This window comes from Solanum dulcamara, chromosome 2 (assembly GCF_947179165.1).
Source record: "Solanum dulcamara chromosome 2, daSolDulc1.2, whole genome shotgun sequence".
NCBI classification, from domain to species: Eukaryota; Viridiplantae; Streptophyta; class Magnoliopsida; order Solanales; family Solanaceae; genus Solanum; species Solanum dulcamara.
In genome coordinates this window covers 60,919,420-60,946,776 of record NC_077238.1, presented here as the reverse complement: position 1 = coordinate 60,946,776, position 27,357 = coordinate 60,919,420, and the positions used below count along the sequence as shown (strand labels likewise).

General features: G+C 35.3%; 2 protein-coding genes across 5 annotated transcripts; one reads left to right on the top strand and one right to left on the bottom strand.

Moving 5' to 3' along the window:
- The first annotated feature begins 691 nt into the window (after positions 1-691).
- LOC129880604 (YTH domain-containing protein ECT1-like) lies at positions 692-10,428 on the top strand. Of its 2 annotated transcripts, none has more exons than XM_055954696.1 (8): positions 692-999; positions 4,801-4,838; positions 4,943-5,117; positions 6,026-6,102; positions 6,194-6,694; positions 8,054-8,581; positions 8,883-9,095; positions 9,462-10,428. In XM_055954696.1, the coding sequence occupies exons 1-8, from the start codon at positions 945-947 to the stop codon at positions 9,708-9,710; spliced, it is 1,836 nt and encodes a 611-aa protein (XP_055810671.1). In that variant the 5' UTR covers positions 692-944; the 3' UTR covers positions 9,711-10,428. The 2 variants fall into 2 exon arrangements, with proteins under 2 accessions (XP_055810671.1, XP_055810672.1); XM_055954697.1 differs by having other exon boundaries at positions 761-999; positions 8,057-8,581.
- A 606-nt stretch (positions 10,429-11,034) lies between these two features.
- LOC129880606 (serine/threonine-protein kinase STY13-like) lies at positions 11,035-24,564 on the bottom strand. 3 transcript variants are annotated; one of them, XM_055954700.1, is made up of 4 exons: positions 24,395-24,564; positions 21,445-22,435; positions 11,583-11,662; positions 11,035-11,421 (listed from the first exon to the last, which is right to left on the bottom strand). In XM_055954700.1, the coding sequence occupies exons 2-4, from the start codon at positions 22,338-22,340 to the stop codon at positions 11,357-11,359; spliced, it is 1,041 nt and encodes a 346-aa protein (XP_055810675.1). In that variant the 5' UTR covers positions 22,341-22,435; positions 24,395-24,564; the 3' UTR covers positions 11,035-11,356. The 3 variants fall into 3 exon arrangements, with proteins under 3 accessions (XP_055810675.1, XP_055810673.1, XP_055810674.1); XM_055954698.1 differs by having other exon boundaries at positions 11,035-11,662; positions 24,395-24,563; XM_055954699.1 differs by having other exon boundaries at positions 11,035-11,662; positions 24,403-24,563.
- Positions 24,565-27,357: the final 2,793 nt, after the last annotated feature.

Sequence of the window (27,357 nt, the reverse complement as noted above, 5' to 3'; positions counted from 1 at the left end):
AAATTTAACATACATTTACACGTGGTTTATTATAATTTAGGTTGAACCGTACAAAATTTGATGGTTCAGATTTAGCAAAATCTATGAATTGAATTGTCACATTTCAACACAAATAAACTAAAACTATTGGGTTATGTGAAATTCATAATCACAATGCTAACTCCGCCCTTGGTGATAGTTGATAGCATGAGAGACAAAGATAGTGTTGGTGATAAGTAGTGAGATATCATCTTTGTAAAAATTCTTTTGAAACATATTAAGCTTTATGATATTAAGGATTTTTCCAATCATTAGAGTGGTGTCATCCCCTTTCATTCATACTCCTTTTATTTCATATTAAGTGAATTTTTGAAGATTTTTTCATTGTTCAAAATTCAATATGGATATTTGAAATTTTCTCCATATATGTCATTTCCTTTAATGAAGTTTTATACTTTGAAGATAAATTGCACTACTTACAAAGTTATATTTATGATTTCACAAAGAATAATAGTAAAAAAAGTTATTTAAATTATATTCTTGAATATTTTTCTTAATAGGTATATATTGCCTCATAAATTCAGTTGATATGGAATAGAGAAAGTATTTGTTATAAGTTTTAACTATTTAAATCAATTTAGATTTCATTAAATAAATTTTATAGAATAAAAAAGAAAAATGTAGTTAATGATTGAGTGCGAATGAATAAGATTGCGAGAATAGCATTTGTAAAAGTTACTTTTGACCATTTTGGATTATGTAGATACTGAAACGGTAAATTCGAGGTTGTGGGAAGTAAATACCCTAAACCCCTTTTTATGTGTAATTGTCTTCATTTGAAACCCTCCCGCGAAGCAAAATTTCCCCTTTTCTCTTTGATTCTTCAATTCGAATAAGAGAATTGGGGATTTGGGGTTTTCGTATCTCACTTGTCAAAATCATCCTCGATTTCGATTTTCAATTCCATGGAGGATACCAATCACCAGAGCATCGATCGATTCACATCTGCCTCATCTTCAGGTTCCTACATTTCTAATCCCTTTTACTTTTGTGATTTATGGTGTATCAACAGTGGATCTACGCTTCTGTATTGGATGGAGTCTACTTGTTTTATTTTTATAATTTATAGATTTATTTGGTTGTTGTTTGATGATCAAATAGGATTCAGATGCTTTTTTTTTCATACTGGGTCACTGAAATAGTAACTCTACTATTGACCCAAATTTTGCCCTTTGCTGTTTGTCTGATTCTATGAATGGGAAAATTTCTTTTGTTTACCTTGGATACTTCTCTTTCAGTGTTTCAAGGAAGGGGATATATGGACTCTTTTAGGTTGTATCTTTTATTAAGCTAGCTATAATAATTACAAGGACCTCTGCTACAGTAAGCTGTTTTAAAGAAATATTGCTACGGGTATCATCTATTGAAGGTGATTTCTGTGCAAGTGTTATCATTTAAAATTCATGATGGTGTAGCTTTAGTATGATAAGATATGCAAAAAGATTAGGATTGCCTTCCCTCGCTAATATCTCATCCCAGAATTGACAAAGGAGCAAGAACCTAAATGCTGATTTTTTCTAAGCCGAATCAGTGATTCTGCTTTCTTTGTTTGTTTGTGTCAACTGGATGTGTACCCTTCACAAGGTACATACTGCATATTTGTTATAAACATGTAAATGTGTGAGTGTAACGTGTGAGAAGATAATCTGAGATGGTTTGGCATGTTTTACATAGAGATAAGATGCACAATTTGCAGTATATGATGATTCATTGTAATGAAAGGGGATGAAGTCGTCTTAAAGTTGTATGAACAAAGTTTCCCCTCGGACAAATATCTCTGAACAATCTGGCGATAGCTCAGAGCAGAACACAATGGAAATTGAAGCAAAATATCCTTGTAGCTTCTAGGTAATAACAAATAGTTGGGACTAAATCTTAGTTGTTGTTGGTACACTTACATTAAGTCTGTTGTTTGGAGGTATTGTTTGATTCTAGTCTTAAAAACAACCATGTAAGGATGCATATGAGAGAATAATTAGTTTTAGAAAACTCTTTTTTTATTGTTTAAGTCTTAATGAGCTTATTTAATCTTGAAGATAAATTATTTAGTGTTTGAATGAAATTGACCTAAATAGAGCAGAATGGATGAGGATTCATCATTCATATAGCAGAACTCTAAACTAGTTTGAAATTTAAGGTGTTGTCGATTGATTGATAGGTCGATATGATACTGCCATCTATAGGTTAGTGATTAGTTGCCACTTGCAGATAATTGTATGCTTGTTTGGGAATTAACCCTTCTACATAAAGTGAAGTCGAAGTAAACATATAATTGAATCGGGATTAGATCATTAAATACTTGATTGTAAAGTATTTTGCTATGTTAGTTCTGGTTACTTGCATGCTTTCCACAATTCTGCTGATGTGAAGATAAGTAGTCCCATGGATCTTTTCCATTTTCTTGGAAATTTGTAATATTGACATCTGGATTTGATAACACAAAGGATGAGAATCCCAAAACTTAAGTATAAACTAAAATAAATGCAGAAGCAAAACTAGGAACCAGATTGAAAAGCTTAAACAAGAATTAGAAAGATTATGGAAAATTTAAGGAAGTAGCTTTAAGAACTTCCAAGAAACAAGTTCTAAAGATTGACAAGATCCAAGTAACAACAAATTAGTTACTGGATGAAATCCAAACGCCTTTACTTAGAGAAATGAATCAAACATAGAATCTGATCTTGACCACTTTGTGAGTAACGTTAGACAACAATTAGTACTAATCGTCTTCTAAGAATACCAAGAAGAAACCAAAGATATCAAAGAAGAAGTTATCTTATTATCTTGAACTATGAACTAGTTAGGTTGAAAGATAAATCCCAAAGCATTCTGCTACAAAGGTTCAAAAGAACTCTCAATAATAATATTCTTCAAATGTAAGTTACAATGAAGGAACAAAGCACCCTGTTATATAGTGATAAAGGGGGCTGGTCAAAGACAAAATTAAATGGGAATGATATTCCCTAGGGGCATAGAGGGCTTTCCACACTTAGTCCAATGCAGTCAATATAGAAATAAATAACTCTTAAGTATAGATTCTAGAAACTAGGTAAAACACACACTAAGTTTGGGCTGCTGCATTTTCTCCCTTTTAAGGCAGATGTGAGCCCATTCCACCTCCTCTTGGACTTTAATTTGGGCCTCTAAATAGATGTAAGACTTGGGCAAAAGATCTTATTTTGGCTGAGCTCTTCCATCGCAAGACGCTTTTTAATTGCCAATTGCAGCCCATTGAGCTTGTCTTAAATTTCTTTGTTTGGGATCTTGTCGTGGGTCTTCTTGGAACTTCCAAAGTTTCATCCATGTCCTTTAATTACATTGAGCTTCCGTGGATGCTATCAGGATTGATGACTGTAGTGAGACTTACGAGCATGCATAAATACATCCTTATGTGATAAATAGGACTTTTCTTGAATTCTTGTCATTGAGAATCTAGCTCGATTATGGAGACTTCGAAGTGAAATAGAGAAGTATGGGTAGAAGGTACCCTTTGCACAATCTGGAACTGGCAGCAGTATGATCACACTGGGATCAGCTTCGTCTTAGAAAAAAGGAACTCAGGAGCCTCTGAACAGTTGATGTTTGAATAGTGTAACTACTTCAGTTTGAATTGCAAAAGTAATGTAATATCCCAAATATTTAAATTGGACATAAGTCTTTTGACTATGTATGGGCATAATTTGGGCTAAACGGGTCAATTCCAGAACCATGACCCTCAACAGATTTTCCTCTGAGAGAGGATTCCAAAATGCTAATCAAAATTAAATTTTGGTAACATTTTTCCCTCTGAATCGAAGATTTGGGTTGAAAAACCCTAGGACTAAGACTTTCTCAATTCGTCACATTTCCACAATAATAATTTATTCATGATCACGTAATAAACTCAAATAAAAGGTCAGAACCATTAACTCGATGATTTTTGTTGAAAATCTCTTTTGCGTTTGCTTACCGTATTGCTGCTTTCTGTTTCTTTTTCAATATCCTTCTAATGTCATTCAGATTTTAATTCCTTATATTATGGGTTTGGACCACTGAGTTTTCAACTTAACAATTTCTTTCTTCTCTTTTCTTCTTTTTTCTTTTTTCTTTCTCAAATTCAAAAGACTATTATGCCCAATTTAAGTATTTGGGATATTTCAAGTTCTTACTTCTACTGTAAACCCTTGTTTTTACAAATTGAACACCTTGGGTTTATCTTAATTGAAATGTAGATGGGATTCATTTTTATGCTTAAAGAATTTTTGAAAATTAAATGTATGAAGAGGTTGTCTTTTTCAAATTTAAATTAGAGTGGAACATCATTTCCAATTACAAGATCGAAATTTTGAGCAATAGTCCCAAATCTTTCAACTAAGCAGGCGTTTGAGGTTTACTCTCTTATTGTAGCCTTGGGGAGAAAGAATCTTGTTTTTCCATCTGAAAGGGGCAATCTTATATCCTATTGCTTCGCGCAGCAGAGTCTCTGCACTTAGTATTTGGATTTGGCCTTGAGAAATCCATTCTTCATCTTTGTTGTTTTACTTATCAAGTAAATAAACAAAGCTACCAAACCATCTATTCACAAATTGAACAGTTGGGTTGTTTAAGACCTACAGGGGGATGTGTTTAAAAAAAAATCTTGTGAGAGAAATGAAGTTAGATTTAGCAGGGTCCTCTCATGTCCTTGTTTTCACATCTTTTATAAAATATCTACATATTATTGAGTTATTACTGCAACGTTTTGGTTTTGAGAAATAACAGGCTTGTTTGATGTGGGTATAGGTGAAAGAGTCGTGGAGCCGCATAATGCTGCAGAACAGGTATACTGCTAATAGTCTTCAGTGTTATTATAATTTATCTTTTGTATAGTTTTGCCAGCATAGGTTACATATTCAGTTGGTACTTCCGTTTTATCCATTATCAGCCTATTTCGCCCAAAGATGAAAGGATCGGTTCTGCAAATGCTTCTCCAGATGCAGCCATCCCTGGGGCTTCAAGAATTGCTCAAGATCACCCTGTTACCTCTGAAACTGGAGCTCTACCCACCTTTTATCCACTCAATTCCTATTCTCCTCAGGACCAAGGTCTTTACTATGGAGGTTAGTTCCTGTGGCTAATGTTAAGTTTATGTTGCAGTTCACTCTATTATACATGAATACAGATGCCGAAGAATAAGTTCTTAGTAAATCATTTCTCCCTTTTTTTACAAGTGGCCCTTGTCTATCATAGTAGTACACCATGTGATTCTCTGATATACCAAGAGGTTTTTACTTGTAAAATAGCTCCAATGCTTTTGAGGATACTAGCTTAATACGTGCAATATGCTTTTGCGAAATCCGAATAAGTTTCCCTTATCTTCATTGTTTGGTTTAACTTGTAATAGACGATCTTTTATGGTTGACAAGCTGTCTGCTCTCTTTCCACTATAATCTCCATGCAATGTGATTGGATAGATGTAATGTAACCTCTTTTCTCGGTTGCATTTTCTTGAACTTGCTATGTCTGGTCATCTCTTTCTGTACCAGATAACTAATTTTGAGCTTCATTTGATTGTGAAGGTAATAGAAATAAAAGTTCTACATTACTTGAAGTTTTGATTAATGATTGATTGTGATTTGTAAAGTTAAAGACAGGTTTTTTACTCATTAGATGATACTTCTGGCAGTGGATTCACCATCTTTAATGTACTTCTTGACCTTCATTCTAGGATATCCTTTGTTAAACGCCGTCCCCCTCCTATGGGTTTTATGGGGCAGTACAAAAAAATATACAGTACTTGAAGTTTTGATTAATGGTTGACAATAATTGTGATTTGTAAAGTGAAAGACAGAGTTTTTACTCAGTAGAAGGTACCTCTGTCAATGAATTCTCCATCTGTAACATTCTTCTAGGATTTCCTTTGTTAAACGTCACCCCCCTCCTATGGTCGGGGTTGGGGTGGAGGGTTACACAAAAATGTTTTTTAAATCCTTGTGATCAATGGTCTTTTATTTGCCTTCTGACTCAGGTTATGACAATGGCACGGGGAGTTGGGTTGAACAATCTAATGATGTCAACGTGAACAACTTGCATGTTGTTCCACCAGTAAGTTCTGATTCCAGTTTTTTGTGTGTGGTAGCATTTATTTTCCATACAGTGGGTCACCAAATATTAATTTCTCCTTGAACCTTTGCAGGGGATGTACAATGAAAATCCGCTCTTTTTCCCTCCTGGTTATGGCTTTGATCCACAGATGGCATTTGGACAGTTCTCCCCCATTGCTAGCCCACTTTCTCCTTTCATGATAGATGGTCAGCTATACTCGCACCAAATTCCAGTTTCTCCATCTTACTATGCACCACCTGTTTCCCCTGGCTTGCCACATGTTACATCAGCTCTTCCAGCTTCACAGCCTGATCTGGTGGCACCAGGAAGCACTGGCCATGAAATTGATGGCACACAGTTTGGTCCAGGATCAGGTTACTACATACCTGTTGGGCCGTTTGGTGGAGGTGATCTCTCAGGAAGCAGCAACATGGGTTTCTACAATTACCAAGGTGAAGTTGGATCTGGTCAATCTTTACCTAATCGACCTAACCCCGTGGACTCTGGAAGATACATGTCTCAAATGACATCTGCAGGACTGTATCCACAGCCAGTTGGCATACTTGGATCGTATGAGCAAAATGCCATGCAGGTTTGTTATCATTCTTCTTTTCACTGGAAAATCGAGTGAAAGAGAGGCAATGAATTGGGAAATATCATAAGTGTTTTATCAACTCAAATATCATGTTCATAATATGATTAGATGCTACTGCATGCACCAAAAGTTATACTACCCTAATAACTAACCAACCCAGTTTTAGTGCATAGCCTAGTAAGAGATTTATGTTGTACTTATTTCGATGTAAGCTCGTTCATTAGTGAAAAAGTTCTCAACCTATCCAAAAAATTAAGGGTAAGCACCACTTAGGCATTAAATATAGCATCTAAAACTCGATCAACTATGACTTATCTGGCTTTACGTATTTCATTCCTAATTCAACTTCCACCTTACCTCACGCTAATGAAAACAACTACAATATGGTTTAGCAATGTAGCCTGGACTCATCTTGACGAATTATTCGTGCCACAATCACAAAGGCTTCATAGGTGTTTTGCTAAGTCATTAAATAGCTAGTTAAAAGTTTGTATTGAAAAGATTCAAAGCCTTTATTTTCAATAGTTTTAGTATTGGATATTGGATATTGAAAAAGTTCTCAACTTATCCAAATTCATCCTAGATTTGAAATAACTAAGGATTACTTTATTTTAATAGCATTGAAACTGTTAACTGTTCCCACTTGGTGGTATGATAAGAAAACAAGAAAATGATCCTAATGTGTTCCATCTCTTAAGAAATGGCCTTGTGAATAAAGTCTTGCCTGTAGTTTCTTACTTTGGATTGTAAGATGTTTGTAAGATGTCAACACTAATTTAGAGCCCTTTTATCAAACAGTATAGTATCTTTTTTATCCTTGTAGATGTCATATTTGTTGTCTCTTTTTTCCATAACTTTTTAGAAAGTAATGATATTTGTAGCTTATCTACATAACTAACGGTGTTGGTTTTAGTGTACACAGCAAATATTTGAGAACTATGAAGCATTAGTCTTTCGCTCCCACCTTTAAATCATTCTACTTTAGCAATGTTAACCACAATGATTGGGTTTGAAATGGCAGCCATCTGTTCTTATGTACCTTCTTACTATTTACATTCTACATATTATGCTCACAAAATAAAGAACATGAGTGCATAGTATAACTGCAAAATCTTGATGATGGTCATTAGACATTCAATTCACTACCTTGAAAATGAGATTTAGTCAATGCTGTATTATTTCTCCCAACTTCAATACTGAGATAGATCCAATCCCAGAAAAGTAACTGACTTTTGTCATCTGAAATGAAGAACTGTAGACAGGGTTATCTTAGGACCTGCCTTGTGCGTCTCTTGAGTTGTTTATCTTCAGTAGCTCTTTCTTTTAGAATGACTTATCTACTTATTTGATCAAAAGCAGGCTTCACATCAAGGCCTTGGATTTACATCAGGTTCCTCATCCAGGCATTATTCCCAAGGCGGTCTTTATCCTAGTGCGAACTATGGTAGTGGGTCCAGTTCTTTGTGGGAACCTGGTCACAGAAATTGGCTGACTCCAGACAGAGGTGGAAGACGTGAAAGGGATCGGCACTCTGTCAGCATTTCCACTGAATCGCTTGGTATGGCAAGTGAACGAAATCGAGGACCAAGGGCATTAAAGCCAAAGAGCAAGGCTCCTATTGAGGATAGCTCGTCTTCTGTTATTCGTACAGAAGTTGAGTTAACTTCTATTTTGCAGCCTGACCAGTACAATCGGCCTGAATTTGTGACTGATTATGAGCATGCTAAATTCTTTGTCATCAAGTCCTTCAGTGAAGATAATGTTCACAAAAGTATCAAATATAGTGTCTGGGCTAGCACTCCTCAGGGAAATAGAAAGCTTGATGCTGCTTATGGTGAAGCAAAAGAGATGAATGCTAATTGTCCTGTTTTTCTCTTTTTTTCGGTATGTTCCTTCAATACTTATATTGCCTTTTAGTTGAAAGAATGCAGTACTCTCCTGGGAAATGGTTCATATAGCTGACACCCTTTGTCATTATTCTCAGAGGACACCCAAACATAATGTCTTTCAGTTCTTTTTTTCTCTTTCCACTTCTGATTTTTCTATATTTGCATCTCTTTTTAGCCTGGGTGTCATTATTTTTGGGAAATTTGTGAACACGAATGCCTGCTAACGAATATTGATACACTTCTATATGATAGACATGCTTAACTTTTGAGCTTTTATTTTTTGGGTCCAAATCTAGGTCAATGCTAGTGGACAATTTTGTGGGGTTGCTGAGATGGTTGGACCTATTGATTTTGAGAACAACGCAGAGTACTGGCAGCAGGACCGATGGAGTGGGCAATTTCCTGTTAAATGGCATGTCATTAAGGACGTTCCTAACAGTCAGTTTCGTCACATACTTCTGGAACATAATGACAACAAGCCAGTGACTCACAGCCGAGATTCTCAGGAGGTACATGTCTTCTACTATACTCCTTGTAACCATCTACTGTTGTTCTTTCTTATCTAATGTCTAAGATTATCACCCAGCTCTCAATGTGTATTACCTATTGGAGCTGCAAATTTAATGCATAATGTATCTTGAATGTAGCTAGTCCAGATCTTTTGCCTTTATTATCACACAAATTATTTCAGGATAGTTTACATATATTGAATGATGACTGCTAGAAATTAAATTTCTCTCTTCTCTTTTCTGTATGCTAATATTCAAAATCTTGCCAATTAACAATCCTTACTCTTGCTCGGCTTATATCTCCTATAGCTTGTGGGTTACCAGTTGCAGTTGCTTCACATTTTTTTGTCATTCTGGTCATTTCAGGTGAAATTGCCAGAGGGATTAGAAATGTTGAAAATTTTCAAGAACTATGAAGCAGATACCTCTATCTTGGATGATTTCACTTATTACGATGAGAGGGAGAAGTCCTTGCTTGAAAAGAAGAGTAAACAGCGTCCACTTCCACCTGGTAGTGCTGCAGTTGCAGTTACTACTGCAGCTGACACAATAAGTCAACTAGCCGATAGTCTTGCTGGCACACTAAACTTGGAAGGCAACAAGAAGTTGCCTTGAATAGAGTTTGTAGTGCACTACCTTAAGCCAATAGCAGATTCCAAAGGCAGGATTTACTGCAGTCATTCAATGTTTATTTGGTTGGGCAACCAGCTGGCTCATATAGTTAAGAAGTTACCTTGAATAGAGTTTGTAGTTTACTACCTTATGCCAGTAACAGATTCCGGAGGCAGGGTTCTCTGCAGTCATTCAATGTTTATTTGGTTGGGCAACCAACTGGCTCATATAGATAAGGAGATTGCTAACAGCGCTTTGGGAGGTGGCTTTTTCATCACCTATGGATCAGAAAACTCTTTTTCTCTTTCCTTCATTTGTCATTTGTTCAATTAGTTGTTATTTGCAGTTCTTGGGCAAGGAGAGAGCAGCCAGTAGTGTTAGTGCTAACTGTCTTCCCATTATCTCTTCATTGTTTCTATAAAGTAGGTGATGGCAAGCAATACAAGAAGCCATCCGACATCTGGAAATTTGTGGATCTCTCCGGGCTGATGCCTTATTGTACTCTAGCTTTTCTTAGTTTCAGGTGGTACCCAAGGCTGCTTTGTTATTGCTGTAGAATTGCCAAAATGGGTGATTATTGGGAGGAGGCTGCAACATGTTTACAGAAATCAAACAACTTTTATATTGAGCCTGTATTTCATGATCAACCAAAATAATGTCTGGCTTTGATAGTCAGATTATTTCTTTTATGGAGTCAGGTATCAATGTTTTCTCTGTTTCATTATTCCGGCAATATTCCTTACCCATACCTTTTATGTATGGTAGCTTCTTTTCGTTTTTTTCTGCATTGAAATTTTGTACAATACGAGAGGAATTTCACTCAAATACATTACCCTTAGTACTTTTCCAGATTCCACTTTTTCCTTTCTAGCTCAACATGATCATTGTCTCTAGGATTTTTCATCTTGAGCGTTATTCCAAAACAAAACTCTCTCTCAATAGCATACGATTGCTGGAGATTGAAAATGGCGCTATCAGGATTCCCTCAAACAAGTTCTATTCAGAACTTAGCGGTCTGCGTGTACACCTTTTTTCGTGGATTGTAAATGCAAACTTCAAATCTTGACCTCATTTTCCCGCCTTACAAGAGAACAATGAAGTCATGGCAGGGATTAGACAAATCAATCTCCAAGAACTCACTCTCATAGATCAACTACTAAATTGTGATTTCAATACACCCTCAATCCTCAAATACTTTTCATATTTGCTGTCGTGATTTCAATACACCCTCAATCCTCCAAGCAAATTATGTCACTCGTGCTAGCATATTTCTGCAATGCAAGATCAACCATTTGGGGGCTAACACAGAGATGAGGGTCTAAGCATGGATCAGAAAGTACGATCTTGAGGGCATTATATTTTTTTATCAAACTTACAACAACGGGTAGGGATACACATCGGCCCTCTCTATTACTACTAATCAGCATCTTAAATCCAAAGAGAACAAAAAAGGATACAACAAAGAAACAAAAAGTACTTATAACTTACTCCCTTTTCTATCTGAACAAAGAAATTATGCTTGATAGAGATACACAGGAGGTAAAATCAGCTGTTTTTTTTGGCTTCCCAAATTTTGTATCCCTGCTTTTACTGCTGCTTGTTTCCGCTTCCCACATTAATCGGTAGTCATAGGTTGACTCATGCAGCACCTAAAACGGGCCTTTCTGACAGTTGTCATGATCTCTGTTTCTGCAACTTCGAGCATTCTGACCACCTGAGAGAATGGTGGTCGATTATCAGGGTTAGCATCCCAGCAGCAGGTCATGATTTCACTTAGAACAGGCAAACAATCATTGGGGATTGCTGGACGAACACCTTTGTTGACTACAGCAAAAGCTGCCTGCACAGCGGTCATTTTCTGGAACGGAAGCATACCTGTTAACAGTTCCCACAGAACGATGCCAAAACTATAAACATCAACTTTGTGGGTGTAAGGTCGATGCTGAATCATCTCCCTGCAAAACAGAGCAAAGGAATTCAAGTAGCCTACAGTAAAAATTACATGTTAAACAACTTTGGATGTTCTTATTTTGCAAAAGAAAAGAATCACGACACATTGCAAAAATTGCTAGAACTAAATTCAACTTATTCAGAGTGCCTACACATGCTGAGCAACAAACTTTATTTGATGTGAAGACTCCCATTTTTAGGTAAGACCACTATTACATTAGTCAGGAAGAATAATTTTTCATATTTTCCTTCAACAAGTCACCCATTTTGTGTTCTTTAGATACATCCACCATCACAGTGATGTACCCATCCCAACCACATTCACAAACCAAACTATTTCCAAAGCCACCTCATACGTCTATTCTGATCTCAAGAATCCCGGCCTCACTATTTCTGGCAGCGACAATCACCATGTTTTTTCAGAGTAGATTTCTAAAAGAAATGTCCTATTAGAAAGGAAGTAAAAAAGTACTCCACTTTTCACTTTTCCCAACCAAAATAAAGCTTAACATAAATCTGGAGATGGGTGGACGCTGGAAATCTGAAGGTACTGCTTTGATTGGGAGATGGAAAGACATTCTTCTTTACATCAATAGCTAGGAGCAGAAGCATCTGAATCCTGATGCATAAGATTCTCTAATACGGAGAGCACATAGAAGTGGGAACTTTTCTGTTAAAACTCATGCTATAGAGTAATGGTGCGTGATGCAAGTTATAACAAAAGTAACCTGCAGAGAAGAGGTAAAGTGTATTCCAACAAATACTTCTTGTGCTTCAAGGAGATGGAGTACAGCAATCAATTCTTTTGCATTGTTCGGCTGCTGGGCAACTTTGAAGCTTGTTTCAGAACATAATTCGGCTTAATTGGATGATACAACTGGCACTAATAATTCTTTTATGCTGCTGGATGGGCTACATTGCAATTAGGAGCTGGATATGGAATCTCTATTGTACATTATGGAAAGAAAGGAAAGAGAGATGCATTGAGGGCAAGGGATTGAGCTCCATATCATTTTCTTTCCATCTTGATTTTCTGATCTAACACAAGGCTCACCTTCTGATCACCATGACAAGCCCAAGAAAAAGGAAATAACTGACCTTTTCTTTTTTTGGTGAAAAAATAACTATTTTTGGTAAAGAAAAGGAAATAACTGACCTACCTAGTACATTAGTGGTTCCCTACAGACTTCAAGGAATTCATGATTGGTAATAAGTTTTGCAATTTATTAAATAAAAGCAAGAATTAACTATTGCTCCAAAATTGAGAAAGGCATCACTATAGCAATAAAGGAATTAACTCCTAAACATCAATAAGCAAGTTCACTCATTTTTTAGAATATAGCGGCCAAACGTGATGGCTCCCATCAACTTTCTAATTGAATGGCACAGCGACATAGTGCTGAAAAATGAGACAACGCATCTCTAAAGTGCAAAAGCACATAATCTGAGGCGCAATAATATGAGAAATCATAACTATCGGCCTATGTTTTACAAGGCATGGGTGTAAGGTGAGACGTAAGCCCAAAGGCATGGAGCATAAGCCCCATGTATATTTATTTTTTAATACTATAAAATGAATAAAACCAACATATAAAAAATAAAAATATCTTCAAATTGTAGAAAAACCAAGAAAATTATAAAATTAGTAGAAAAATGTGTGTGTGTGTGTGTATATATATATAAACATGTTAACGTCTACACCAACATTACGAAAGAATTATTTTTCTGACTTGAAAAAGTGAGAGGCATAAAGATGCATTGTACCTATAACATCACTATGAGTAAATATACTAAAAGTTGTTCCACAATTATTTAAAAAATTACCAATAATATAAAGTTATTATTGGAAAACTTAAAATTAGAAAATAAATCATAAATGCTCATTATAATACAAATAGAACATTTTTTTTGGAATAAAGACTCCACATCTAAACTATATTGATACCAAAAGAAATTCTAAAACCAACAACATGAAAAGAATAAATTAACGGAGCAAAAAAATAGACGAGAATAAAGCATAAAGAAGGAAACTGCAAGCATGGAAGCAGAGAAAATATTGGAGGTTAGAGCTTTTGCTCTATAGTTTGCACTTTGCAAATAAAGGGTAGAAAGGCTAGCGATTATTGGTTACACAGTGAATGATAAAAAGAGAATTGAAAAATTAGAATAACCAATTCGAAGAGGCCTTTGAGTTATGCGTTATTTGGTATTCTTTTTTAAAAAAATTATTTTATTTTTTAACCCCTCCCTGGAAGCTCCCACTCTTTTTGCTCCCTTAATGACTCGAACTCACAACAATAGGGTTGGAAGTGAGGGGTACTTACTATTCGAGCAACTTTGTTGAGTATAACCATTTTAAGAAGGGTTTATTAAGCAATTTTGGTTCCAATTTTAAAAAGTTCTCTGGGCATACGCCCCAAATGAACGCCCAGAATGTTGGGACTTACGTCCCACGATACTTGCACCCCATCGGCACGGCTCAGTGCGTTTTAAGTGCACCTCGCACCAGGACTTCCCCAGAAAACACCTTTTAAAACACTGCTATTGACTCACACAAACTATAGTAACCAACAAGTCACACTCATAAAATATAAGTAACCTACAAGTCACACAGCTAGATCACAACAATGTTATGTGTTTCTTTCATGTTTCTCGAACATACTTCCAGCAAATAGAAAATAGAGCAACTGTCAAATTGAGCAGGGCAAAGCGAATATTCTAGAGATGAGATACATACTGAGATGAATGAATCACAAGAGAGAACCTAAACAGCACTATTAAGAGAGGTACACTTGATTTCAGATATAACCTTTTGACCTTTTACACATTTTGAGAAATTCTTTTGACCTTTTACACACAATGATTGAACGTACCGTAATAGAACAATACCTTTATTGTTCACATAAAATATGTACAATCTCTATACAATGAACTCCCACAAATATTGACAAGAATTTAAACATTTCATATAGAGTCCAAAAATATTTAGACACTGAATGTTCATGATTCAAGATAACGAAGAAAACGCTTATTGTTAAAATATTCAATATCCAGACAAAGGATTCAAGTCATAAAGGAGGAAAATGGGATAAAATTCTTCAGTACACTACAGGTTCTTGGTACCACCTAGTTCTTTTTTCCTAATAACACTTGATATCACCTTTTTGTTTGAGATTAATTATTATGCTCATATATGTATGGTACTTTATTTTCTGAAATTGTGGGCTTCACTTCACGCTTTGTGGTTCAAGTCCTGTGAACTATTCCGGCGTTTTTAGTTTTTTCTCCTTCAAAAGCACAACCAAACTATACAAGGGAACTTTCTACTCCTTCAAACACTCTTTGTTCCTCTCTCCATATCGTCCATATTGCACCAAAGGAGCTACTTCCCAAATTTTAATTCTTAATAGCATCTAGTAAGAGGTTGCTGATTTAAATAGAAAGTTTTGGAAGAATTAGATTGAACTTCCAATTTTCTGGTGTCCTCGTCTTTTCAACCTACAAACGGAGTCATTGCAAAAAGTCGAGAGACAAAACTGATCCTCTTTTCTGAAGAAAAGGTAGCACTTTTGTGGCTCTCGATGAAGTGTTGATCCCTTGTATGTATAAGAATAAAACTTTTGAACTGCCATATTTGTTCAATGAAAAATGTTAAGTGAAAAGGAGGGATTAGCACTTTCTTCCTCTCAATTTATTCCAATAAAGGAGCTAATCCCTTGTATGCTTGAGCCTAAACTTTTTTAAACAAACTTGTTTGACGAGAAACGCAAATAAAAAGTTAAAAGAGTTCCCTGCTTACAATGAAATTATACTCCTTGTTCCTCCTTTTAATGTTGATTTAGCAAGCCAATGCCTTAACCTAAACCATACTTCCAAGTCGTTGATCAGCACCGAAAAATCTACAAAGGTTGTTTTCTAGATCTAGAACGTGGTGTTGGAATTTATCTAGAGAAATGCGAGCACCATCTAAGGAAGGAATGAACCTGAAAGGTAATCAGTCAACAATGCTTTTATTTTTTTTAAATAGGTCAACATTATTAAAGTAGGTTAAATAGATATTTTAGAAACAGGGATATTGACGATGATGTCACACATCACATTGGGGAGGCATGGATGAAAGGGAGCCTTGAGTGATAAGAAGGTACCACCTAAACTTAAAAGTAAGTTCTGCAGAGTGGTGGTTAAACCATCCTTATTGTATGGAATGAAGTGATGGCCAGATAAGAATTCACATGTTCAGAAGATGCATGTTGCGGAGATGAGGATGTTAGGATGGATGTGTGGGCATACTAGAAAGGCAAGATTAGAAATTAGGTTATCCAGGAGAAGGTGAGAGTGGCCTCTATGGCGGATAAAATGAGAGAAGCGAGATTGAGATAGTTTGGGCATGTGAAGAGGAGGTGCTTTGACGCCCCAGTGAGGAGGTACGAGAGGCTGTTGTAGGGGGTACACAAAGAGGTGGAGGTAGGCTGAAAAAGTATTGGGAGAAGTGATTAGACAAGACTTGGCGGAGCTTTATATTATAGAGAACATAACTACAGATAAGAAGGAGTGGAGGTCGCGTATTGGAGTAGAAGGTTAGTAGGGGTAGAGTGTTTTTTTTAGACAAATAATAGTTCTATTCAATAAAAACTTAGCCACCCTAGAAAAAGGTGCTAAGTTTGGAAACTTTACAAGCATCGAAAGGGTGCTTAAACCTAGAAAAAAATGCTAAGTTGGAACCTTTACAAGCATCAAAAGGGTGCTTAAACCCCTGCCCAGACCCCTATACAATTATACATTGCCAATTTAATATGCTAACTCTCCTACCTTCCCTCACATATTCTGTTTACACCAAAAAAAGAACAAGCCAAGACAATTCATCCTAATTTTCTCGATAGAAATGCTAGTGCCTTCAAAATATCTTCCATTCCTTTCTTTCCACACTGTCCACCAAATGCAAACAGGAATAATCTTCCACCTGTCCTCCTCCTCACCTCTATTCTCAATACTACACCAATTATTCAATTGTGCCAAAGTAGGCATAATGTGTTGTCTTGCCTTGCCACGGTTTAGGTTTGTCAGTGCCTGTCGTAGTACTAGTCGTACCCTTGTAGTTCTTGTCATAAGTTGTTTTGAGTATCACACTATTTTGCTTTTGTTATTATTTCTCTCACGTAGACTCTACACTACTTTTCTTATTAATTGATATGCTTTCTTCATTGCTTTCTTTCTTTACTTGGGTTTGATGCACTTGAGCCAGGGGTCTTTCAAAAATAACTTCTCCACCTCCACAAGGTAGTGATAAGTTCTGCGTACACTCGACCCTCCCAGACCCTAGTTAGTGAATTTCACTGGGTGTGATGTTGTAACAGAGTACATAGACTCTATAGACGGTAACAATTGTTATAAAAAAAGTAAGTATGACCTGGAACTAATCACCCAAACCACCAATGAAGGTATCAACAAGATTAACTGAATTGCAACTAAATCACCAACTATAGAATGATCTTCACGAGGAGGTTCCAGTCCAAAGTAGTTGAAGAGTGGCAAGTTTTCAATAGTGTTCATCATTGAGTGGCCCCTTGCTATATAGGTGATAAGATGGTCTAGATGCAGCATCTCTCCCAATAAGCAAGACGAGATCACCAATTCTCGCAGAGTGATCTAAACTAATCTACCCTTTTTTTATGAAATTGGTAATTAGAAAAAACTCAAGAGTAGGAGCCTGATCTAATAGTTGATATCAGTGTTTTGAGAAGCGAGAAACGGAAAAAAGCGACGGGGGCTCGCTTCACAGAAGCGAGAAGCGTGAAGCGAAGCGCATGCTTTTTTCAGAAAAAGCGCTATTTAGTATAAAAATATAAAATATAAAATATAAAATAAGCATAGATAAATAATCAAGAACTCAAAAGACTTAGATTAAAAAGTAACTAGATAGTCAATAATCCTCATAAGTAACAACATATAAAGCAAATGCATAACCAAATCACAAAGAGAGCAAAATCCTATTCTTCAACAAAATCCTCAAACTCTTGAAGTGCCATCAACAAGGGTTCTACTTCTACTTGGTCCTCATCTTCTTCCTCATCGGAGGACTCATCAACAAGAGTTCTACTTCTATTTGAACATGAACTTGAACATGAACTTGAACATGTAACTACTCTTTTTTCCTTGCCCCTTAAAGTACTCCCCCTAAAACCATAAATATTCTCCTCCACACCACTAGCCGTAGCAACATCACCATAAGTGAGACCTTCTCCTTCATATACTTCTTCATCTTCATGATTTTGGGGTGCTCCAGTTAACCATCATTTACATCATCAATATTATCCAACAAAATTGGATCAATGGTATTGCGAGCATTGTAGCGACGCACCAATGTTCTATTATATTTGATGAACACTAGATCATTCAGACGTTTTAACTCAAGCTTGTTTCTCTTTTTAGTATGAATCTGCATAGAATTCGTAGAAAGTAATTAATGGGAGGACTTTGGACAATTAAAATACCATTTAATTTAGTAATAACGTAATATAGGTTCTCACATATAGATACCACTAGTGCCTCGCCTCGCTTCGCTTCACGCTTAAAGCTAGCGCTTCGGCGCTTTTTCACAACTCAACTTGATATGGCAAGCTAGTAATATTTTCCCGAAAGAAAAAACAGAGCTACCTATATAGTAGGAAGAATTGAGCTTGAATAGCACTTTCTCCCGCAAAGGCAGCTGAATGAGATCAGTAAAATATGCTAACCAGATCAATTGAAATTCTGTCTGATTTAAATCTTTGGACGTATTCCTTTCCTCTGAATATATGTGTGTGTTGTTTGCCTCATTGCACCGTTTTGGGCTATTGGTTTGCATATGTGTATCCTCCATCGACGAACAACATTCCCTTTTGTCTTAGATGCCTCTTTCAAGACCTGCACTATCCATTCCATCGACTTGTTGAAGGAAGTCCTACTAATCGCATTCCTACTCCTTTCGGTCCATTCATACCACACTCCTGTTGTCCTTGAGATTTTCACCGAATCATATGATTTGAATCCTACTGCAAAATACTACTGCAAAATAAATGTTCTCCATTGCGAGTTGGAAAAAAGAGAGAAATAAAGAAGGAAGAGAGAAAGGAAAGAAGAAAGAAAGAAAGGACTGAGTTTTCGATGGTTAGAAGGACCATCGAGGTGAGGAGAGAGGTTGGCAGAGGGAAACTCAAATGTCATTGGGATAAGTGCCTGAGAGCTTTTTTGTAGTCTAGCCTTGAAATAAGGACTAAGGACCCCAACTCCACACACTGCTTTAGCATTCCTCCCAAAAACTCCATTAATTCAATGTCATGCATTGATAGACATCTTCTGTTGATACTATTCTAGTCTCTGAACTTGACCACAACCAATAATATCTATTTGAAATCATTTAGGTAGTCAAGGCTATGTTGTGCACTATGAATGAGAGTTGTTAGGCTTTTTAGGAAAGCAATTCAAATAAAATGAGTTGAACTCTGTTCCTAAAGGTGAAAATCTAAGAAAGGACACCAATTTGCTGCATTTGTGGTCTAAGTTGCTAGTACTCGAGTGCGAGTGGCTGATATGGATACAAATTAAGAGAGTTGGTCAGTAAAGAACGCCCACGTTCAGAAGATGAATGTAGCGAAAATAAAGATGTTTAGATGAATGTGTGGGAGTACTGAGAGAGATTATTAGAAATGAAGTTATACAGGGCAAGGAGGCAGTGGTCTTCATAGAGGACAAGATGAGGAAAACGAAGCTAAGATGATTTAGACATGTGAAGAGGAGGTGCATGCATGCACCCATAAGGAGGCATGAGAGGTTTGCTTTGACAGAAGTTAGGAGGGGTTGAGGTGGGCCGAAGAAGAACAGGGGTGAGGGAGGTGATTAGTCAAGGATTAGTATAGAAAGTTAGTGGTAAAGTAGTGTTGTCCACTTCATGTGGAAGAGGTAGGAGCTAGCCTCCTCTCCATTTCTCCTTGTTCGTAAGTTGTAATATTATTTAGGAATCACATAGTTTCTTTGTTCTTCTGTGTTTATTACTATTTGTTGCTCTATTTGCTTTGCATCCTATTTTTTTGTTGTCTTATTTTCTTATAACCGTGCTTTGAATTCTTGTTTTCTTTTGAGTCGATGGTTTATCCAAATCAACCTCTTGACCCCTGTAAAGATATGGATAAGGTCAGCGTACATCCTATCTTCCTATCCCCCAAACCCCACATGTGGGATTGCACTAGGTATATTGCTGTTGTTTTGTATTTTGAGAAAAATGGGAAGAGTGTCAGATTGGAATGGATGGAGTAGTGGACATATCAAAGCAAAAGAGGAATAAGGTTTATGAATAGGTATCAATGTAACTGTAATGCGGACTAGTTGGAATTAGGGGAAAACAGTTTCAAAAGAAAGTATAACTTGTCATTCTTTTTGGAGAGATACTCCAAAGAGACTGTTAAAGCATCTCCGTTGATAATAAGAGAGCACTCTTATTTTGTTATGCTATCAAAAATCACATCATAAAATCGCACTCCAGCAATTTTTACTCTAAAATAAAGAACATAATTGCATATTCTTACGTACCAAAGTCAGTAATTCAGAAGCAACCGCAACTAGCAAGGAATTAAGGCATAGCTATTGTAGTTGTAGATATAGTGGTACAAAATACCATCTCCAGTTACTTTTATTCTTCAGTAACAAACAATTTGTTTTTAATCTATAGCAATTGGCAGATGGAAAGTAGTCAAAATACTAAATGACAATGACAAACACTAAATGACAATGACACATTCTATTTTTGTCTTTCTTAACAAGTAATGAACTATTTTAAAGTCTTTACAATTTTTTTGAGCAAGGTAAAAAAGAATGTTAAAAATGGGGAAAAATTAGAAGAAAAAAAATTACAACTGGAGTCTTTACCCAACTAATGTATCTTTCCTTTTTTTCCTTTTTTCTTTTCTTGTAAAAGAGTAGTTCTACATGACACCCTCAATTAGTTTTTACTATTCAAATATGAAATACATTAATTGTATTACATCTACAGTTCATACAGTACTTCAATTATTAACTACCAGAAATAGTGGGGGTGCAACACACAGAATAGGCATGTTATACATTCAATTTTAGGCGGAGTATACAGAAGGGATAATGGTATTACCTTCTCTCCTTTTTTTTAAGGATAATGGTATTACCTTTCAATAGTTCCAAGGAAAAAAAGTTCAAAAATAGCTTATAAGTGCGCATTACCTCTCAATTTTTAAAAAGGTATGCAACATACTGTATTTCAGACCATCAAGAAAAGGTTATTTAGTTAAAATTTTAATATCCAAGCGAATATCATGATGAACAAAAATTATTTCTGTTTGCAGCCATTCCTCCTTTTCCTGGGTAGGTAAAAGGCTGTATTGTATGCACCACTAGGTCCATATTTACTTAATTATATTCTCCACTCGCCCCCTCAAGTGCAGGCCTGATCCTTCTTTTCGTGGGTCAAGCACGTGGAAATTCTTTTTTGACGATGGGTGGTGGTGAGATTCGATCCCGGATCTCTGCATGCTTTGAAATGTGTTCTCTCTAATAGCTTAAGCTTTTATTTACTTAACTATATTCTCAACAACCTACATGAATCAAAAAATAGGAGGACATTGGGAAGTGGGAACTATAAAACTAACACAAGAAAGATAAAATAATCCAATAGGAGTAATGAAACAGCTAAAGTAGCTCTCTTATTGGCTTTTGCCAAAAGGCCCGAGACTGGAATAAGATAATAGGATAAACAAAGCTGCTAGAGAGCCCAGACACTTACGGAGCCATCCAGCGGTATGTTCCAGTCTCTGGTGTCATTCCTTCAGTCTGCACCTCAATACGAGCAACCCCAAAATCGGCAATCTTGATTGACCTATCCGCAGCTATGAGTAGATTGTCAGATTTCAGGTCACGGTGTATCAGATTCAGGTCATGTACATATTCCATCCCCCTTGCCACGTCTAAAGCCTGTTTCACCGCTAACTTCAAGGGCACAGATCGATTTTGTCGCCTGGCCAGAAACTGACGCACTGATCCCCCTTTTGCATATTCAGTCACAATACACCAGACCATAGGTTTACGACATGCACCAATAAAACGCACTATATTTGGATGCTTCAACCTAGCCAACATCATGACTTCCTGCTGAAATGCCTGCTCCATCAAATGAGCTCTCTCAAGATCATTTTCTGGCTTCTCTAGAAGCTTGATAGCAACATCCTCACCATTATATGTTCCCTTGTAGAGTTTCCCAAAAGCCCCTTGAGCAAAAGCTGGGCCCATATTCAGCTTCCTCAAATCAATCGTCCACTCATCATAATTCTCAAGCCCATCAGTAGGAAATCGAGGATCCATCAAAGCTTGAGCTAGGGCATCATCACTCAACCCTTGAGAAACTCTCCCCCTGTTTACACTAGCTACCGCAGAATAGTTATTGCGGACACGCTTGAGGCCCTGGTGGTTTAAAATACGAGTGTGGGAACCATTTGATCCAACACTGCTGTTATCTGACATCGCAACGGAACCTCCACCATCACTCATCTGCAAGCTCCCGTAACTGTCAATTGACATGTTTGATCCTTCACCAAGCTTATGGTAAAAATTTTGAGTGAGGCCATAATTATCAAGGTCCTCATTTAAGTCTATAAGTCCTGCAAACTTTGGAGCCTCCAACATTTTCTCTGATAAAGCTACTGCAGCACAAAATCTTCAATTCTAGTTTATTTATTCAGCATGAGGATTTGCACAGTCAAACTGTACTCTCCATAACCCTGAAAAAAAACATGAAAAACAAAAGGTCTTTCATTCAAAACCCAATGCAAAAATCTTCTTAAAAAGCACTCTCCAGAAAACCCATATTAAAAATCAGAATGCAAATACCAGATAATTAAGGGACAATAACTACACAAAGATTAATGTTTCAAATTTCAGGAAAGAGTCAAAAATGCCCTTGAACTATGCGAAATTGAACAAAAATACCGTCAGTTAATAGTTTGGTCTAAAAATGCCCCTTTTCCAAATAATTATATTATTTCATTTCTTTCTAAACAGTCTTTTCATAATACCAATTTTATTATTAGCAAATGTTTATCTTACTTCAATTCGAAAAAGATTAAGAAATACAAATATTTTCTATGTTATTAGAAATTTTTTGATCGTTATCGAAATGAAATTAATGATGGGTTACTATGATCATATATATATGACTTATATTATAAGAATTAAAAAGGTGCATGTAGTTATCCAATATTAATTGATAAAATGAGATTTAGAAGATAAAAAGATTATATCCTACTTATTTATTAGTTAACTTTTAAAGAAAAGAAACAAGAATATGTTCTTTATATGTAATAGTTTTATTAGGAAAAATTTGTGATTATAAATAAAAGAAATAATATATTTACCCGAAAAAGGACATTTTTGATCCATTAAGTAATAATAGGGGAATTTTTAGACCACAATATGGACGGCAGGAGTATTATTAGACCAAATTATTAATTGAGGGAATTTTTGTTCAATTTAGCATAGTTCAAGGGCTTTTTTGACCCTTTGTCGTTCAAATTTTAATGATATTAGAGAGAATCAATTTGATTAGAAATGGATCTTGAGCATAACTCCACCTCGCTAGCTCGTGAGGTGATGGTCGTCCAATACCACATATAAGCAGAGCAAATAACCTATCACCTATTGATATGGTAACCAAACACAACCCAACACGTTCAAGGACGGACATCTAGAGCATTGAAAATATAAAATTGGAGCTTAACATCAGGTAAATCATGAATTGAAAAGGCATGGCTCTAACCTTATGAAAAGGAAGAGAAATAAGAGAGGACACTATGAGAACGAAATTTCTTGGGTTGGAGCACATAAGGCTTCCGATCCTATTGGTGGTACTGCTATATGCAAAATTGTTCGGCAATGGAATTTTTTTTCTACAATGATTATTTTCCATGATAAAAAATGAATTTTGGTCCTAACTAACCACAAAAGCTAGCTCATGCAGTAATGGTTTCCCAATATCATCTATAAGGAGACCAAATAACCTATCGTCTAGCGATGTGGGAACTCAACATAATTCAACTACACCTCAACTTCAAATTACTTCGGCATGACTACACATGTTCTCTTTATCCACTTTGCTCTATTCACCTCCATTTATTAAACTAAACCTTGATAGAAAAAGCTCATATCACCTATATGAATCATTTCCTTCTTAGCTAAGTACGCACTGATCCTAAAATAGGTAACTGTCACTACATTTAATTCCCAAATCGCTCAGAAATGAAGATAAACAATCAACCATAAATCTTTCTGAAAACATACATGACAAATAATTAATCATGAAGTAGATAAAAAAACTATTAGAAATGCCAAAAACCTCCCAAGGTCATCTCGAGAAATACTACAACTAAAACGAAACAACCCATTTGCCTGTCGACATTTTTTCTTCCATATATGAGGGTTAAATAGTAATTTTCTCAAAACACAACACGACCGTTTCTGTCTCCAGCTCAATCCATCCCCCATAAAGAAGTTGTAAAATTCAACCATAACCAGGAAACCTAGCTCAAAATTAACAAAAACAGATGAAAATTCCCATTAATACAAACAAGAAAAACCCCATCATTCCATAATCAACAAGAAAAATCAAGAAAATTAGTGATCTGAGGGTAAAAGCGAAGAGAAAAATGATAAAAGTAGGTTGATCAAAGAGGGCTTGACTTTACCAACTTACTGATCCAACTTCCAACACCCGATCAATTCCGCTACCACCGAAGCTGTACACAAACTCCACCACACGCATAAAAAGGGTAAGGATTACAGAAGAAAGATGGGGGAAAAGGAAGAGAAGGCAGAGAAAAAACACGCACACACACAGTGATGAATGAATATTGTCTTCGTCTCTCGTTTTTTCTCTTTACTCGGAGTTGGGGGAAACTTATTGTATAGTCACTCGTACAGTCAACAGGTATGCTATGGGGTCAGAAATAATCTTGGCGATTCAATAAATTGATCTTTGACTGTTACGACTTTTGTGCTTACTATGGTCTATGGATGTCCCCTTGACTGGGTCTGGGACAATTTACAAAAACACAGAAAATAACGAACAAAAAATAATGCTCCTATTATTTGGTGTATAATTTTAATTAACTTGATAAATGATTTGGAAAAAATGAGTAATTCGGGATTTTTTGGTAGCTAAATAAGAAATAAGTTAAATATTTATTAATTTTCGTATAACTTATACGACATTTGATAGGTAAATAGGAAATAAGGCATGTATAAGTTATGAGGTAATTTATGTATTATTTGATATAGGAAAAAGGCATAAATACCTCCTGAACTTCTCTCGAGAAGTCATTTACACACTTAAATTATTATGGCGACCTATTACACACATTTACTACTTAAACGTGAATTTATTTACCTCCTAAAACTGATGTGGCAAAAAAATAAAAATAAAATAAAAACATAACGCGTCAGATGAAAATTAAAGTAAGAAAAATAAAAAATGGCCCCACCCTCCACGTTTCTTCCTCTTTATCCTCTTCTTCTTGATTGTTTATTTTTTATCATAATTCTTTATTTTTTATCACAAATGTCAGACAACAAAACAACATCGGAAAACCTTCCTCCAGCCTCCGACGCCATAGCCGTTGAATCTTCAAGTGTCTTTGGAACCTACTTGTCCTACCAGTGTTTTCCTCTATTTACTCTCATTTTGAATCTTGATTTTTTCAAAGCCCAGAAACAAGAAGAAGAAGTAATCTAACTAAAATTTATAAAGAATTGAACTTTAAGTCAATGGGGATGATAAGGAAATCAAGATTCTTTTGAAAAAAATAAAAAGTTTTGTTCTCTGTATTTGAATTTTGATAATGACGGTCGTGATATTTTGTGGTGGGTGATGAAGAAGATGAAGTAGAAAATGAAGAAGAATTGAAGGTGATATCGTGATGATGAAGAACAAAGAATAGATAGTGAAGGTGGCTAAACATAATTTTTCCGATGAGATGAGAGATGAAGTGGGTGGGATTTAGTGATGAATAAGATATAATTATTAGAAAATTTTAATAATTATAATGTAAAATATATTTAACAAAATAAAAGATAATTAATAAAGAAAAAAATTAAAAAGATATAAAAACAATTATAATTTCTGACATGTCGATGACGTAACGCTGATGTAGTAGCGAGTGTAATACACCACATATTGTGGGAGTGGTGTTACACGTCTCAAGGTGGTATTAAATTTACTTCAAGTAATAAAGGTATGTAATAGGAGCTAGTTTCACAGCTACCGATTCGCACCCGCGGGTCAAAGAAGACCAATAAAATCTTGTCATAATAATTTAAGTGTGTACCTGACTTTTCAGGATATGTTCAATGATAATTTATACATTTTCCCTTTTATACATGATAGAAGGTGAAATAACTAATTTTTGCATAACTAATCACAACATAAAATAATACATAAATTTACTTATAACTAATTCCTACATTACTAAAACTTTCATAACTATATTGAGTCAAACGATCTCTTAATGTTAAGAGTAAAATAGGATAAAATCATTAGTCTAATGATATATATATATATATATATATAAGATATAGTTCTTTTTTTATAAAATTAAGAATTTTTGTGAAGGGTGATTAAAAATAGAAAAAATTCATCCTGTCACAATATTTTTGCCATATTAGCCTGAAAATGATCATAATGTCTATTCATAATATAAAAACAAGTTATTTTTTTAAAAAGATTTATACCATTGCTTTTCAAATTTAAAATTCTCTTAATAATTTTTTTATCAGCTACTTCTTAGTATATGAAACATTTTATAAATACATTTGGAATGAGCATTTTCGTTGTTTGTTTATCTGTGGAGTTTTCACTCCAAGAATTCAGCCATACAAACAAACAAGAAAAATGTCCGATCATTTCACTTGCTTAAGTAATTTTATTAAATTTAAAATAAAATTAACAAATAGATGAAATTAACATTCCAAATATTTTAGAGTGGCTGAATATTTTTAGAATTTAAATAGTTGAACATTTTTAGACAATTAATTTTATTTCAAGAGTTTTATTACTATTTCATTTAAATTATTTATCAACAGACAAATAAAATTACTTAATTATACAAGTAAAATTATTAAGATTTCTAGTCATATACATTCCCATTTAAAAAATTATTTGTCTATTGAGTTTTCAGCAATTTCACTTCTCATTTTGTTTTTATTTAAAAAAAATTATACAAAGGATCGTGAATATAGCAAGTTGCACAATGCATCAGTATTGTTTAGGGATGGCAATGGGGCTGGGCGGGCAGGGTGCGGGGCAGATTGAATTCAATTCGCAAATTTTTTAAATAGTTTCTCTTCGTTTCGAATAACAATTTTTTTCATTTTCAATCCGCCCCGCTCTGCTCCATGTAGACTCACCCCACATAAGTTCGCCCCGCATAAATTTTTATGTTTTTTTTTTAATTGAGTTTAATATGAAAAATAAAATTCATAATTGTTTTTTTATTTTTCGTTGATTAACATCTCAACAATTAATTAATTATTTCTAGTTAACATTTCAACAATTATTTCTTAATCGCTAATTAATATTTGTCTAGTTTAAATTAAAATTAAAGTCAAAGTTTAATATAAAAAGATTATATCTTTGATTTTTACTAATTACAAA

What these genes read in the sequence shown, in the direction of transcription:
- LOC129880604 (XM_055954696.1), top strand. Translation starts at nt 945, where the DNA reads ATGGAGGATACCAATCACCAGAGCATCGATCGATTCACATCTGCCTCA. An exon ending in CACATCTGCCTCATCTTCAG is followed by an intron (nt 1,000 to 4,800) that starts GTTCCTACATTT and finishes ATGTGGGTATAG; the next exon opens with GTGAAAGAGTCGTGGAGCCG. An exon ending in ACTTGCATGTTGTTCCACCA is followed by an intron (nt 6,103 to 6,193) that starts GTAAGTTCTGAT and finishes GAACCTTTGCAG; the next exon opens with GGGATGTACAATGAAAATCC.
- LOC129880606 (XM_055954698.1), bottom strand. Translation starts at nt 22,340, where the DNA reads ATGTTGGAGGCTCCAAAGTTTGCAGGACTTATAGACTTAAATGAGGAC. An exon ending in ACATACCGCTGGATGGCTCC is followed by an intron (nt 11,663 to 21,444) that starts GTAAGTGTCTGG and finishes TCTGTTTTGCAG; the next exon opens with GGAGATGATTCAGCATCGAC.